Source organism: Anabrus simplex, chromosome X (genome assembly GCF_040414725.1).
Source record: "Anabrus simplex isolate iqAnaSimp1 chromosome X, ASM4041472v1, whole genome shotgun sequence".
Taxonomy (NCBI): domain Eukaryota; kingdom Metazoa; phylum Arthropoda; class Insecta; order Orthoptera; family Tettigoniidae; genus Anabrus; species Anabrus simplex.
The window spans coordinates 208,008,416-208,025,324 of NC_090279.1; the positions used below are offsets into that span (position 1 = coordinate 208,008,416).

Below are 16,909 nucleotides of genomic sequence, written 5' to 3' on the forward strand. Positions count from 1 at the left end.
TACACAATGCGCACGGCATCGACTCAGTAGGATGTAGGACCACAGCGAGCGGCGATGCACGCAGAAACACGTCGAGGTACAGAGTCAATAAGAGTGCGGATGGTGTCCTGAGGGATGGTTCTCCATTCTCTGTCAACCATTTGCCACAGATAGTCGTCCGTACGAGGCTGGGGCAGAGTTTGCAAACGGCGTCCAATGAGATCCCACACGTGTTCGATTGGTGAGAGATCCGGAGAGTACGCTGGCCACGGAAGCATCTGTACACCTCGTAGAGCCTGTTGGGAGATGCGAGCAGTGTGTGGGCGGGCATTATCCTGCTGAAACAGAGCATTGGGCAGCCCCTGAAGGTACGGGAGTGCCACCGGCCGCAGCACATGCTGCACGTAGCGGTGGGCATTTAACGTGCCTTGAATACGCACTAGAGGTGACGTGGAATCATACGCAATAGTGCCCCAAACCATGATGCCGCGTTGTCTAGCGGTAGGGCGCTCCACAGTTACTGCCGGATTTGACCTTTCTCCACGCCGACGCCACACTCGTCTGCGGTGACTATCACTGACAGAACAGAAGCGTGACTCATCGGAGAACACGACGTTCCGCCATTCCCTCATCCAAGTCGCTCTAGCCCGGCACCATGCCAGGCGTGCACGTCTATGCTGTGGAGTCAATAGTAGTCTTCTGAGCGGACGCCGGGAGTGCAGGCCTCCTTCAACCAATCGACGGGAAATTGTTCTGGTCGATATTGGAACAGCCAGGGTGTCTTGCACATGCTGAATAATGGCGATTGACGTGGCGTGCGGGGCTGCCACCGCTTGGCGGCGGATGCGCCGATCCTCGCGTGCTGACGTCACTCGGACTGCGCCTGGACCCCTCGCACGTGCCACATGTCCCTGCGCCAACCATCTTCGCCACAGGCGCTGCACCGTGGACACATCCCTATGGGTATCGACTGCGATTTGACGAAGCGAACAACCTGCCCTTCTCAGCCCGATCACCATACCCCTCGTAAAGTCGTCTGTCTGCTGGAAATGCCTCCGTTGACGGCGGCCTGGCATTCTTAGCTATACACGTGTCCTGTGGCACACGACAACACGTTCTACAATGACTGTCGGCTGAGAAATCACGGTACGAAGTGGGCCATTTGCCAACGCCGTGTCCCATTTATCGTTCTCTACGTGCGCAGCACAGCGGCGCATTTCACATCATGAGCATACCTCAGTGACGTCAGTCTACCCTGCAATTGGCATAAAGTTCTGACCACTCTTTCTTGGTGTTGCATTTGCTCTGTCAGTCAGTGTATTCCAATCCCAAATTCCTCTAACTGAAAACAAATACACTGGAGGAAAAATTATCCAAACACCAAGAAGGGGTTGTACTAGATTAATGAATGTTTGTAGGCGAGTTTATACATCTGAAAAATGAGGTTGATTCAGTTTTTCCGAAAATTGCATCAGCGTGGCGCCAGTAGCGGCGTCGTGATTTTGCACACCAGGTTTGCTTTATATGCGGGCTGTAATGTGCCAGAACGTTAGTTACCTGTGAGATTGGACGGAGTGGGTCATGAATGCCTTTACGACGACGAAGAGGCCAGTATCAACAGCTCGCTGTGGTTGAACGAGACCGTAGAATAGGGCCACATGAAGGTGGATTTTCCTTCCGCGCTATTGCAGAACGACCTGGCAGGAATGTCTCCACTGTGCATGCGTGCTGGCAGCAGAGGTCACGACAAGGTACGCTCGCAAGAAGACTGAGCTTCGGACGTTCCCCTAGCATCACCAGCAGGGAGGACAACCGTATTCGGCGTACGGCTGGGGCAGCAATTCTAGCGGCAGTTGGCACCACAGTAACGCAACGAACTGTTCGAAATCGGTTACTTGAAAGAGAGCTCCGAGCCGCACGCCCTGTGGCGTGCATTCCACTTACCTAAAACCACCGTCGTCTGCGACTTCAGTCGTGACAAGCGAGAGCTCATTGGAGGATGGAGTGGAGGTCCGTTGTGTTTTCCGATGAAGGCCGTTTCTGCCATGGTGCCAGTGATGGCCGTGTATTGGTTAGAGGGATGCCAGATGAGCGCCAGCATTCCAAGTGTCTGCGGCGTCGACACCCTGGACCTACACCGGGAGTTCTTACCTGGAGAGTAATTTCCTATGGCAGCAGGAGCACTCTCATGGTTATCCCACGCTCCCTTATGCAAATGTGTACGCCCGTCTGGTAATTCAACCTGTTGTGCTGCCATTCATGAACAGCATCCGCCGAGGTGTTTTCCAACGCCACTATGCCTCTGTTGTAACTCTACAGAGTGTCGACATGTTGCCCTGGGCTGCTCTATCCCCCTGCCTGCCCCAAATCGAGCACGTATGGCATATCATTGGATGACAACTTCAGCGTCATCCACAAGCGGCATTCACCGTCCCGCAGCAGACATGGTACTCCATCCCACAAGCTGACCTGTCCGACACCTGTCCGACACAATGCATACACGTTTGCCCTGGCCAAATCTAGGGCTTCGAAGGCCTACACATTATCACTAATACGCAGAGCGAGCTGTTTAAAACCCAGAAGACATAACCTTGAACAGTTATCATTGTTTCAATCATGACATCAACCTAGTAATATATCCCCTTCCCCTTATCGACACCAGAATAATAACGACAATGGCATTTCCGCTTCCTTCTTACCAAGATAACTGTTGTTTTTTGCAACAGCAAGCGGACATAAATTACTGTGCAGCCAGATATGGGCTTTATTAAAAATACCCTATGAAAATGTAATAATTTATTCTGTATACAGGGAAATGGGACCGGTTTAAAATGCGTTTCGCTACTTATATTCTTTATAGGCCTATTTCGTTTATAAAGGATGGTTACCTAATGTCATAGATCGTAGTTCACGGTTTAACATGAAGGTCTGCGGTAGTGTTCTGTTATTCGCAGCTATCCTCGTGGATGTTTCTGGGCAGTTCGGACGATTTCCTGGCGTTTCTGTCACCATTTCTACACCGACATTTCCTGGTGCTGATGGAAAATGGCCAGTAAGTACAGAAATTTCAAGGCATGTCTGAGTCAGCACCGTCTCCTTGAAAGCAAAACAGGTCTGCTAGGTATTTTTCAATAATAATAATAATAATAATAATAATAATAATAATAATAATAATAATAATAATAATAATAATAATAATAATAATAATAATAATATTTTTGGAACCTCCTTTACGTCGCACCGACGAAGACAGATCTTATGGGGATGATGCGATAGGAAAGGGCTAGGAGTGGAAAGCAAGCAGCCTTGGCCTTAAATAAGGTACGGATCCAACATTTGCCTGGTGAGAAAATGGGAAACCATGGATAACCATGTTTAAGGATGCCGACAGTGCGATTCGAACCTCTATCTCCCGAATACTGGATACTGGCCGATGTTAAGCGACTGCAGATATAGTGATCGGTAATAATATAATAATAATAATAATAAACAGAACGAGTCGGCAATAGATGCGAGCTGCAATCGTGCCATGGTGAGTTTGAACCCCAGTGTCGGCAGTCCTGTATGTGGTTTTCTTTAGTTTCCCGTTTTCACATCAGGCAAATACTGGGTCTGTAAATAAATTAAGGACACGGTCGCTTCCTTCCAATTCCTAGCCCTTTCTTATCCCATCATCGCCATAAAAACTATCTTTGTCAGTTCGACGAAAAGCGGAGTGTAAATAGTAATGATAATAATAATAATAATAATAATAATAATAATAATAATAATAATAATAATAATAATAATAATAATAATAGAATGAATTGGCTGTAGCCGTGAGCTCGCATCCATGAGGTAGTTGGCAGCCATGAAGATGGTTTTCCGTGGTCTCCCATTTTCACACCAGTTTATTCCTTAACTAAGGCCACGGCCACTTCTTTCGCAACCGGGCTGAGTGGCTCAGATGGTTGAAGCGCTGACCTTCCAAACCCTATTTGACAGGTTCGATCCTGGCTCAGTCCGGTGGTATTTGAATGTACTACAATACTTCACCCTTGTGTCGGTAGATTCACTGGCACGTAAAATAACTCCTGCGAGACTAAATTCCGGCACCTCGGCGTTTCCGAAAACCATAAAAGTAGTAGTCTGTGGGATGTAAAGCATTAACATTATTATTTATTATAGTAGGATAAGATAGACTCTATGCCTTTGCTGGCGGGCCTAGTGTTTACAGTGCACTATGTCTTCTGGTATGGGCTAGAGCAATTTTGTTACTTTCATTGATCTGTCTCAGCTTTATCCTTGGCTTTGACAAAATGAAATTGACTGAGGTATGAATGATGCTAGTAGTGCCATTCCTTCTGCAGCCAGTCCCTGCTATGAATGGCGTGAAAATATTGCTCATAGGGTTGGTTGGTGCTTGCATTTCAGTGGGCTTGGCAGACTGATATGTAATAGCAACTTCTGGCTCGGTGAGGAAAGCAACGGGAAACTACCTCACTCCTCATTTCCCTAGTACGCCTCTTCAGTTATGCCTAGGCCATCTATGACAGCTGATGGCAGAGCTGTTGAGGATGCAACCAGCCTTCGGGCTGAGGACTAAACAAACAACAAGAAAACCTCTTCCATTTTTGTACTACAGGGTCAAGTCTAGATGGTAACCCCAGTGAACGCAGCTGCAATTGTAGCGTAATTTGCTACTATTATTGTCTCCATGTATGAGATGCTCAATTCTGTTTGTCATTCACAGCAGTACTGAGAAAACGGGAAGATTTCAACACCTGAAATTGGTATCAAATATAGACTGTTATATCTACCTCAGAAGAAACATACAATGAACCTCTCTTGGCCACGACGTTTGTACTTTTTAAAGAAAAATACGTATACTCAGCGAAATTATTTTTTCATTCGCCAGGATGATGTAGGTAAACAGCTGCCATGAGGTCGAACATCGTGAGTTCTTTTCCTGGGGAAAACATCATTATTTACCTTTCTGTGCCTTTTTCATTGGACCATCCCATGGCAAATTTATTTTCCTATAATACCATATTCCTATGCCATCCAGTAATTTGCGTTATCCCATTCACCACAATAATGAAATATCAAAGCAAGAACTCCTAGGAAAGTGGGATGAAGAAACCAGACCTTCTCAACCAATACTTGCTTGATATTGTTGTTCAGTCTTCAGCCCTAAGACTGGTTGGATCATCAACAGCTCTGTCACCAGCTGTCATAGATGGCCTAGGCGTCACTGAAGAGGCGTACTAGGGAAATGAGGAGTGAGGTAGTTTCACGTTGCTTTCCTCACCGAGCTAGAAGTTTGCTATTACATATCAGTCTGCCAAGCCCACTGAAATGCATTCACCGACTGACCCTATGAGCAACGTTTTCACACCATTCATAGCAGGGACTGGCTGCACAAGGAACGGCATTACTAGCATCGTTCATACCTCATTCACTTTCATATTGTCAAAGCCAAGGATAAGACTGAGACAGATCAATGAAAGTAACAAAATTGCTCTAGCCCATACCAGAAGACATAGTGCATTGTAAACACTAGATCCTGCCAGAAAAGGCATTTGCATTCTGCTGTTACACTGAATTTGTCATGAGAGTGTAGATCAGTCCAGAGTGTATTCCGGGATTTTAACCTCATCACAGGTGGATGTCGTAAGGCATTGAACCAAAATTAGTTCCTGTGAGCTAAGGTATTCTTGAGCAACTGTACCTTCGCTGCTGCTTTTCTTCTCACATCTGTAAGAGCAATGTTTGCTAAAACAGGCAGCCACTGAGTAGGAGTGGACCTTACTGTACCAGTAACAACTCTCATGGTTTCATTGACGTCAATCTTGCTCGAAAGTACGCTGTTTTCCCACACAGGAGCACAATGCTCACCAGCCGAGTATGATAGAGAAAGTGAAGTAGTACGAAGAGTGTTTGCATCTGCTCCCCAGTTGCTGCCCGCTAGTTTATGCAGCAGATTGACTCTTGTACTCAGCTTCTTTAACAGGTTCAGACAATGCTGTTTGAACGACAAGTATCGAACCAGTGTGACACCCAGATATTTTGGGAAGAATTTGTGGGAGACTCTGTTCCGTTAAAAACCACATGTAGCTTCCGATTAGCTTCCATGTTATGCAAGTGGAATGCTGTTACTTCCGTTTTATTAGGATTTGGCTGGAGTCTCCTTTTTATGAAAATAGTCACACATGGTAAGTACATCCTCACAGTGTGCCAAATCCGTACTCTGAGTAATTATAGATATATCGTCTGCAAACTTTGTCTTCTTTGAACAATGTCCACCCACCAACGCCTTTCTGATTAAGGATCCAATGAAGAAAGTGCTATGTTTCGATCTTCCTCGACATGACTGGTCAAAACTCAACCGTTTCAGAACAGGCCACGGCAGGTCCCGATATATGATGAAAAAGTGAGGATAATGTGAAAGTTCTGCGTGTGAGTGTAGTGATGAGAAGCAGACACTGTTTCATGGTTTTGAGAGCTGTCCACTGTTAGCATTTAAGGGCGGTTTACGAGCTCTGCATGAACTGACACCAAGTGCAGTGGACTGGATGTCGAAAGTGGACATTCTAGTTTAATTATTTATTCACTTTAACTTACATGTACATTGTATAATTTTGCACATTATGCTCGTAAATGCTGTACGATAATAATAAAAACATAAAATTTCTTAGTATTTTATTTTCTGAATTATAACATTAGACTATCTCTATTCATAACATGTCACTAAGTACTTCAGTATGATCAAAATGTTGTTGGACTGTTCACAGTTTGAAATTTATCTGCTCGATGGAAAGATCACATTAAATCCTGAATACGGCAACGGGTCATCTTCCGTGAGGAGAGACAAGTCAGACAACATCAGGAAGATGAGTGGTTACATCAACGTGAAGAAGGAAATAACGTGCACCACACAGGTATAAAGACAATGTGATGTTTTATTCTATCTCAAGCTTTATTCTTGACAATGAGGCCTGCTAGGGACCACATGCCAATTACAATTCGTCTTTCCTTCTTGTTTGTTCTTCCGTACTTTCCAGTGTTCCTTCATCATTGCACTATGCTTTACTTTTCTCTCTTCAGACCACTTTGGACTGGGCTTCTTTGCATTAATCCTTGGAATATTTCCAATCTTACAACCTTTTTTATCTCTCTTTCTATCGTTTCCTGTTCTCCTACTTTATTTCCTTCTAATATTTTATCTTTTGTACCAAGCTCGCTGTTGATTTTTTATCCCAAATGTACTTTAATATCTGTTTTGTCAATTTGTTATCATCCCTTCTATAGTTAAGTCCAAGAAATGTAGCATCTCCAACTTCAATTTACTTCATTCTAAATTCATACCCCTTCATTACTGGTTGTTATACCTAGACTCCGGATATTTAGCGAGTAATCATCTCAGAATGCAAACTAAAATCTTGTCGCGTAGCCCACTCTTACGTAATGTAGCGAGAGTAACATAAAATCCAGAAGGTTCTGATTGACCGTATCCCTAATGTTTATGCAAAACTCATACCATAACCGTCGTGAAGGCGGGTATACTTGTGACTGGCGTCAATTCACTATTCTATCTACATTTACCTTAGCACCGAAGCTGCTTCATATTCTCACCTTCAGTTCCTTTATCGCCTTCATTCCTAACTTATCTCTTCATCTCCTCATTGCGAGTACCCTCCTGCTATTCTTCTCCTTCTTGTAGTCTCTTCACAGAAGGATGCAGGCAGACCATCATGGATGTTTTGACATTACTGTATCGTGGACGTCGGATCAATCTCGGAGTTTCAAATCCCAGGAAAATCTTCTCTTCTCAGGTTCTCCTTTACGTCCTACGTTTCTTCATCTTAGCGCTGTCACGCACCTGCAGTATCCTTCTTTCCACTCCTCAAACGCCTTTTTGCACGTACATAGACGTCATTTTGCATCGATCCAATGTCTACCGCATCCAATTTTCATGCAGGATGTCGTTGACGTCAAAGTGGAAGGCGAGGTTAGGAGATGTGCAATTTGCTGCCCATAGAACATGGCCATATCATCAGAGGGTCCTTTCCCACGTTCCCGCTCGATGCCCATTTGCAGTGGAGCTGTGTCTTTCCACGTGTGTTGAGTTAGGGAGATGACCATGAGCCAGTGGAAAATTCGTATCTCCATAGCGTGAAATTGGCATTCAGCTCCATATTGCGTAGCTGGACGTATTATTGACAGATATATATTGGGTTTTAGTTGAGGAAGCATTCCTTTGACACAAAGTACGCCAGGGACTTTCCTCCTTCGGATGCAGGTCGCATTTATTACTGCTAATTCCAAATTCAATCCGAAGCCCAGATCCAAAATATCTGACACATCTGTCTTTACAATTATTTATGTCCTGATGGATGGTGCCAACATTTCTATGCACTTTCAGATATTCCGTCAATCTTATGTACAAGCTGAGACTCTACCGGGAGAGGGGTTGTTCAACGTCGGCGTAATGGAGGGTCGAAGGAACAGTACTTCGCCAGTTTCAAGTGATGAAGAAGATGTGTGGTAATACCTACTTTCACGCGGAAGCTCTCTGAGTTACCGATGGCACTGAGTACCTGACTGCTGGTGTCCATATATAACATTCTGATACAGCTGATAAGCTGCACGATACGCCGTGGTAGAATCTGCACTGGTTGGTATTACTTTCCCTTTACCTTCTATTGTATTCTATCAGGATCTACTTGCAGTTTCTGATAATGTGACGGAAGTGGCTGTTTTCCTGTCTTTCATGAAGGTTAAGAGTTTAATTGATTTCTCACCGCAACGTAGTACATCATCGCTTGTCAAGTGAATTACCCATGGGACGAAACATTCTGCGATAGGCCTATGTCCAAATTTCAAATGTCGGAAGTCGGTTCATGTCTCTATCTCTTTTGTTTTTTGTTTTCCCCTTGACAGGCCATGTTAGCACAACTCTATCACATGGAGAATTTTTGCCATGCTAAGTCATCGATCTTCAGCCAGGCGCGAAGCGTACACTAAGAACTTCCCAAATAGTGTCCTCCGATTGACACATCTGATGCGTCCCTCCTGAAAAAGTCTTTGCTAACACAATATTCTCCATGACTTCCCTCTTCAATGAAATATGGAGAAAGTATCTCAAGATTGCTCGTCCGATCTTCTCCATGAGCCCGTCCTTGACTCTGATCTCCTCAGAAATTAAAGCGTTGGTCCGGTATTTCGTTTAAGATGTGAGCAGGACTCGACAGCAGACCCATATTTCCAGCGCTTCTCTCCTGTCAGCTCCTGCGAATGGCACCCGTAATCTCCTCTATATGTTTATGTAGATCTAATTTTTTATCTTCACGTGCGTCCCATCTGTTAGTGTGTCGGTTACCTCATTGATTGATAAATTAGAAATAGTAATAGCCTCATTTAAAACATTTAAAACATGTGGTAAAATAACATGATTAAATACAAGTCGAATCATGGTGATGTTACTTACCTTGATCGCAAAGTTAGTAATAATTTGTTTGTTATTCTCTCTAGGTGTCAATGGTCGCCCAGATGAAGAACAATGGAGTCTGGGTCCCATCCTTCCGAACACCTCCGACTCCCTTCGAGCTGTACATAGTTCAAATTAATAAATACGCGGAGATGTTCTTTAAGTACGTCAACAGAACACAGAATTGCCCAATAGAACCTGTAAGTATCATTACTAGAGCCGGGATGATAAGGCTGTAATATGTTATAATGCAGACATACTAAAGGAAATAGCAAGTGTACTCTACCCGGACAACAGTTATGCAATGAGATTTGCATAAATTTTAAGGATCCGGCCTATTACAATCCCTACAATTTATGTTACTCTCGCTACTTCACGGAAGAGCGGGTAGATGACAATTCCTACCAGGTAAGTTGGTTTATATTCTAACCTATTACTGTCTGAATATCCGGACTATAATCATTATTTTGTGAGTAGTAAAATCTCCACATGATATCTTTTCACCACCCTTAATCTCCTGATCTGAATACTCTTTGCGAAAAATACAAGGATTGGGCAACTATTTTTTCCTCGCACTTGCATGGCGCTACTTTACAATGGGCGTATGTCCTTGAAAGCATGACTCTCATAGTACATGGACACAGTACGAGATGACGGTGTATTGGACAGGTACCAGGCACAGGGCGATGGGACTTTCATACTCAGTCAGGTGGATTTGACTATGCATCTTTTGGAACAGCTGCCAAACTCACCGAACCTGATTCCGTACGATTTTGATCTAAATTCATACACGGTGAGGCGAATGGTATCCAACCTCTATCACATCATGGGCAATGTGATGTGTACAATCTAGTGAACTACTTTGAGGATCTACCGTATAGGTTATTGTCCTCTTTGTCCGACTCGTTGGCTGAACGGTCAGCGTACTGGCGTTCGGCTCGGAGGGCCCGGGTTCGATTCCCAGCCGGGTCGGGGATTTTAACGTTAATTGGTTAATTCCTACGACACGGGGGCTGCGTGTATGTGTTGTCTTCATGATCATTTCATCCTCATCACGACACGCAGGTCGCCTACGGGAGTCAAATAGAAAGACCTGCACCTGGTGAGCCGAACCCGTCCTGGGATATCCCGGTACTAAAAGCCATACGACATTTCATTTTTTCATTGTCCTCTCCGAGATAAAAAATTATGTAGCACAAGGATTTCATGGCTGAGAGTTTCCTCGATTTATGTCCTAACCGATAAACCTATTCGGTATTCTCCATACATTCCCCTGCAATTTATGCCCTCCACTCCCATTTGTATACTACCATTTGTCTGGCAGATTCCGAATTCCTGCCATAACTTATGCACCATCTCTCGTATATATTGACGAGACGCCTGCTAACAAAGCTGTCTGGGGATAGTAGATTATGAATTCTAATAGGGTATTTTTAATTTTCCTCTGAATTAAACTATATAAGATTCGAATTTAGCACGTTTTGTTAGTTAGGAACGTGAAGAATCCGCGATAAACTTTTGAATTATACACGAATATGAATGATTAAAACTCTAAATTATCTGAGTTGTATGGTAGTGATATAGTTAACTGTTTAACAAGGTCTGCGTATTGGGAACTAGGGATAGATTATTTTGTGTAGTAACGTGTTTGAATACAAACGAGTACATAATGATACTCTAGGGTGCTTGATAAATTTTACAATGAAACTTGCTTAGATATTCGATCCACCTTCGTATGCATGCATCTCTTCCTACACATTCGTATAACGCGATAGATCGGGTATCATCGAAAGTATTATTGTTTCAATTCAACAAACAAATGAGAAAAATAAATTTAAAAATAGAAACGATGGAAGTCTCTGCAGTTATTTCTTACTAATTAAGCTAAGTGCCGAGGGATCTAAAATTTAAACACTAGAAATATCATTGTCGCATTTCGTATATCTTCTTCGATGAACTCAAGCATTGTCAAATGTTTCAGGCACTTTAGGCAGGCTGTCAAGATGAACCTACACATCGTCCTTTAACAGTAATTCCTGTCTTGAATTCCACTGTGCTAATGGTGTTCTTCTAGAAAATAAACAAAACCAGGATTGTATTTGTTCACTCGCAGGGACGAATACCTGTCTTTGCCGAGTCAATGAACCTCAGTGAAGCTTTTTTCGGAATATAAAATCTTTTCAATCGTCTCTAATCTCAGGTATTATCTGGTAGATCTTGATACAGATATCACCTCCTTAAGGTACAGTGATTTACTGTCTGTGTTATTGAATGCTTTGCAACTTTTTCCATGAGAGCAAAGTCTCTGTGTGACAAATAATAAATGTGGCTGGATATGATGAATTTGTATTATCAATGAATCAATCAGTCACTACTGGTCAGCATTTAGGGCAGTCACCCAGGTGGCAGATTCCCTATCTGTTGTTTTCCTAGCCATATCTTAAATGATTGCAAAGAAATTGGAAATTTATTGAACATCTCCCTCGATTAGTTATTCCAATCCCTAACTCCCCTTCCTATAAACGAATATTTGCCCCCAATTTGTCCTCTTGAAACACAGCTTTAGATTCATATTGTGATCTTTCCTACTTTTAAAGACACCACTCAAACTTATTCGTCTACTAATATCATTCCACGCCATTTCTCCACTGACAGCTCGGAACAAACCACTCCGTCGATCAGCTCGTCTCCTTTCTCCCATGTCTTCCCAACCCCAAATTTCCAACATTCTTGTAAAGCTACTCTTTTGTCGGAAATCACCCAGAACAAATCGAACAGCTTTTCTTTGGATTTTTCCAGTTCTTGAATCAAGTAATCCTGGTGAGGGTCCCATACACTGGAACCATACTCTAGTTGGGGTCTTACCAGAGGCTTATATGCCCTCTCCTTTACCCCCTTACAACAACCCCTAAACTCCCTCATATTCATGTGCAGATGTTTATGCCCTCTATTTACAATCCCCTTCATGTGATTACCCCAGTGAAGATCTCTCCTTATATTAACACCTAGGTATTTACGGTGACCCCCAAATGGAACTTCCATACCATAAACGCAGTAATTAAAACTGAGGGGACTTTTACTATTTGCGAAACTCACAACCTGACTTTTAACCCCGTTTATCATCATGCCATTGCCTGCTGTCCATCTCACAACATCATCCAGGTCATTTTGCAGTTCCTCACATCGTTGTAAATTATTTATTACTCTGTGCCGAAAAACATCATCTGAAAAAAGCCTTATCTCTGATTGCACTACTTTACTCATATCAATTACCGTATTTACGCGAATAATCACCGCATATTTAAAAAAATGGGGCACGAAATTGGGGTGCGGGTTTTATTTGCGTCAAGGTTGGTAACGCACTCGTCGGTCACGTAGTTTTCGATACTGGATGTACAGTTATGTCTGTGTAACCGAAGATAGAAGGAAATTACACCCATGTGCCACATTTAAACGGAAAACAATCAAGACTTTTAGTTCAAAACTGCCTTTACATTTTTAAAAATTATTTTCCAGAGTAATTTTTATTCGAATTTTGTCAGTGTCACGATAGAACTCGTCTTCCGGAAGGTGCAGGAGTAGCTTTCCGCACTTTTTACTCGCTTCGGTGTGTGTACAGTGTGTTTCGTAATTGCGAAGTTTCAGTGAAATTGTAATCCGTTTGTATTCAGCGTTTAAAAGAAGTGAGAATATCACGTAGCAAACAGTGTGCGGAGAAGCAGATGCGAACACTGGCGATGCCGACAGTTGGCGAAACATTCGTACGCAACGAACAATTATGTCAAATATTGTCAATGCCGATGAAACTGAATGAATGCCGAGATCAAACGGACTTATGGTTTTAAAGGAGATTGGGTCACTGTAGTGTGTTGCAATGCAGACGGAAGCGGAAGACTTCCTCCCCTCGTCACAGGAATGTTCGATAAGCCATGATGTTTCCGTGCAATTTTTCGTCAAGATTTCTAAAAATGCTAACAGTAGAGCAATTCAAATAATAAGGCACATGCACAGGGGAGCCAGTGAGGTTATGTTTGCCAGTGAGGTTATGTTTGCCAGTGAGGTTATGTTTGCCAGTGAGGTTATGTTTGCCAGTGAGGTTATATTTGCTAGTGAGGTTATGTTTGCCAGTGAGGTTATGTTTGCCAGTGAGGTTATGTTTGCCAGTGAGGTTATGTTTGCCAGTGAGGTTATGTTTGCTAGTGAGATTATGTTTGCCAGTGAGGTTATGTTTGCCAGTGAGGTTATGTTTGCCAGTGAGGTTATGTTTGCCAGTGAGGTTATGTTTGCCAGTGAGGTTATGTTTGCCAGTGAGGTTATGTTTGCCAGTGAGGTTATGTTTGCCAGTGAGGTTATGTTTGCCAGTGATTTATCCCAGTGCTTTATTTGAATAATGGAAATGAACTTTGTTGGATACATTTCGGAAATAGTTTTTCCCACGGCATTTGAAAGGTTTAAACTGTGAATCAAGGTGATTGGACGCATGAATGGGTCTTGGAATATTTTGTGACGCGGCAAGAGTTGACATTTCAATCGAAATCACGTAATTTGAAGGCACAATTTTAGCGTCCCTACGACTTCGGATTAATGAGGTTTTACTGTATCGCAAAATTAACAAACCCGTTCGCAGGTATGTCTGTTTAAAGTGTTTACATTGCAATAATTATTCACCACGGGTCGTGTTACTATCCGAGTAAAAAGAGACCACGTGTTCAAAGTGTTTTAGACGAGGAATGTAACCAATTTTTACGTAATTTAGGAGAGGATTCCAGTGTTGCAAGAGACAAAGAATCTTCCTATCTACAGCAAATCAAGCCCATTGCCTATTCTTACCTATCACGGAAGAAGGCCTACTTGCTATTATTCACGGCAAATATATTTTACAGCAGTGATAATCCATTTATATTATCTCAAATATGTTCCGGCGAAGTAGCTATATTCGCCATGTTCATATTTGCTTAAGGACAGCGTGGAACTCGAGGAGTAATGTGGAATGTTTGTTTATGCCTACGTTACCCTTTCGGCAGGAAGAATTTTAGCTCATTTCATTTTTCCTAAATGAGCCTTCTTAAAATTAGGATGCGGGGATTATTCGCGTAAATACGGAACACGGTAAATACGGAAAACGTAAAGGTCCAATAATACCGCCTTGAGGAATTCCCTTCTTAATGAATACAGGGTCCGTTGTGTTCAAGCATGTCGAAAATCCCTCAAGCTAAACTTTAGTTATCAACTTCATCCATTGTAAGTGGCAAAACGCAACACGTCTCTTACTGTGGCGCCAGTGTAACTAAGTACTGTCGCATCACCTACTGGCACTTAGACCCAGTAGCATGGCACCAGCCTGTGTACATACAGATTCAGCCATATGTTGGCGCTTATTAAATCTATTTGGAAAAGCGGCGCTATCACACAGATAACATTGTCTCATGGATCATTTAGCACTTCCACTCTACATTTATACCTACTTTAGCGACTTTCTGGCGATACCTGAGCTGAATTTTATCGACTTGTGAGCACAGAGTGCTGTTGATAAACTAAACATGGGAAAGTAGATCTGCTTTCGTTTGTTTCAGGGGTATTACGTCATCGACAAATTTGTTGTGGACCCCACAGTATTTCCACCACAACTTCCACCAGGAGAATACATTCTGGATTTAATATTCACCATGTTCCACAGGACCATCCTGTCATTACATTTCAAAGGCGTCATAGAGAACCACTGACTGTCAGGAAGTTATAATTCATTACTTTGTATGTCCTAACGAAGAATACTAATAAATGGTTAGTTATATAAATTACTGATACGTAGGGTGTCAAGAAGGTAAGAAAGTTTCCCTAAATATTATGAACATACTAAAACAAGTAACAAGTATTCTTTACCCAGACAACCGTTCTGTCATGAGGTTTGCATAAATATCCGGGTCCCGGGCTATTAGAACCCGCTATGATTTATACAACTCTCGCTACATTACAGAAGAGCGAGTAGACGGTACTTCCTATCAGGTAAGTTGTTTTGACATTATGATAATTATTTGGATATATTAGGTCGTGTAATAATAAATAAATACCAGCTGACGCGTTTCAATCCTGCGACCAGGATCGTCTTCAGAGCAACAGCAAAGCAAATTGGCTACGGTCTCTCCATAGTAAACAGACTCGAGATGGAGAGACCCTCTTAGACATGTAGTTCATTCCAGGGCCTCCAGAGTCACGGAGAAATATGTTGACGAGTTAACTATGGAGGGTAGCCATGATCTACTCAGTATATAGCCGTCACCTTTGTTAAAATTATTTGATGGACATTATGTATAGCATGTTCTGCCACAGCAGACTTCTCTGGCTGGCAAAGTGCCTGCGATGTTCTTTAACCCTTGTTGCTACTTTCATACATGTTTGGCCAACATAAACCGATCCACAGGAGCAAGGAATCATATATATTCCAGCGCAGTTTAAACCAATACGATCTTTGACAAATCGCAAACAATTGCCTATGGTGATATTAGGCTTAAAATGGTCTTGATATTGTGCTTTCTGAGAATATTTCGGAGAAAATTGTTCTTTTCGACAACATGAGGTTACTTTGATACATCCGGGCTGTGCGTCAGAGGAGGGAAGGGAAGGGAGGGGAAGTGGGAAGTGGGAGACAGGGGTAATGCTCTGTGCGAATACAGAAAGTTCTCGTTTGTTTTGCATAGTCACTTCTCAGCCTCACTAGGGAGTGTACTGTTTGTTCTGCACTATGCGAATCAAGTAGAAAGAGAAGATAAACTTGTACCGAGAATACATGGAGATTCCTTGACTGACAAGTGTGTCTTAATTAGAGTATGTTAGGGCTGTTTAATAAATGAACTGTAGATTTGCTTGTAAGATACAAAGACAATCCTATGCGAGTCGAACGAGGAAACTTGTGCGGAGCATTATCTCTGTCTCCAGCATACACCCCACTTCCCCTCCCTCCACTTCTCTTCCCTGAAGCAGAGCAGCGGTTTGTACTCTGGCTTAACAATTACGGCGAGTTCGTCGTTTTGAATCGCGCACCCGGAACCAACAATGAAACATAATTTTCTCGAAAATAAAAATTTCTCCACCAATCTGATTGTAGCATCGTTCTTACGATAACACGAAGAGCATCCCTGATTTTTCGTCAGTAGAGTTGTGGTACACCTACATATAATACGTGTTCTCTAAAAGTGGTGACCACCAGTATCATGAAGCAAATGCTTTTTATCGCCTGATAAGTCGGCAATAAACGAAGTAATGATAATTCAAGAAGTAGGCACGTATCTTTCACATACTCTGTGAAACATTCCCATCATAGAGAACGAAAAAATAATAAAGCTGATAACAAGGATATGATGTACTTTCTACCGTATGTACAGCAGAATCACAATGCTATATAACATTCATTCATGCCGGATAAGTTTAGTTCACCTGACGATGTCGGCGAAGACCCATACATCT

General features: G+C 42.7%; 1 protein-coding gene across 1 annotated transcript; it reads left to right on the forward strand.

The window, feature by feature from the left end:
* Positions 1-2,899: 2,899 nt before the first annotated feature.
* Positions 2,900-15,176, forward strand: LOC136886785 (uncharacterized). The gene is made up of 3 exons (XM_067159591.2): positions 2,900-3,031; positions 6,753-6,899; positions 15,022-15,176. The coding sequence occupies exons 1-3, from the start codon at positions 2,900-2,902 to the stop codon at positions 15,169-15,171; spliced, it is 429 nt and encodes a 142-aa protein (XP_067015692.2). The 3' UTR covers positions 15,172-15,176.
* The last annotated feature ends 1,733 nt before the right edge of the window (positions 15,177-16,909 follow it).

Coding starts and splice junctions, on each gene's coding strand:
- LOC136886785 (XM_067159591.2), top strand. CDS start 2,900: ATGAAGGTCTGCGGTAGTGTTCTGTTATTCGCAGCTATCCTCGTGGAT. Junction 3,032..6,752: donor GTGCTGATGGAAAATGGCCA/GTAAGTACAGAA, acceptor GACTGTTCACAG/TTTGAAATTTATCTGCTCGA. Junction 6,900..15,021: donor AAATAACGTGCACCACACAG/GTATAAAGACAA, acceptor CGTTTGTTTCAG/GGGTATTACGTCATCGACAA.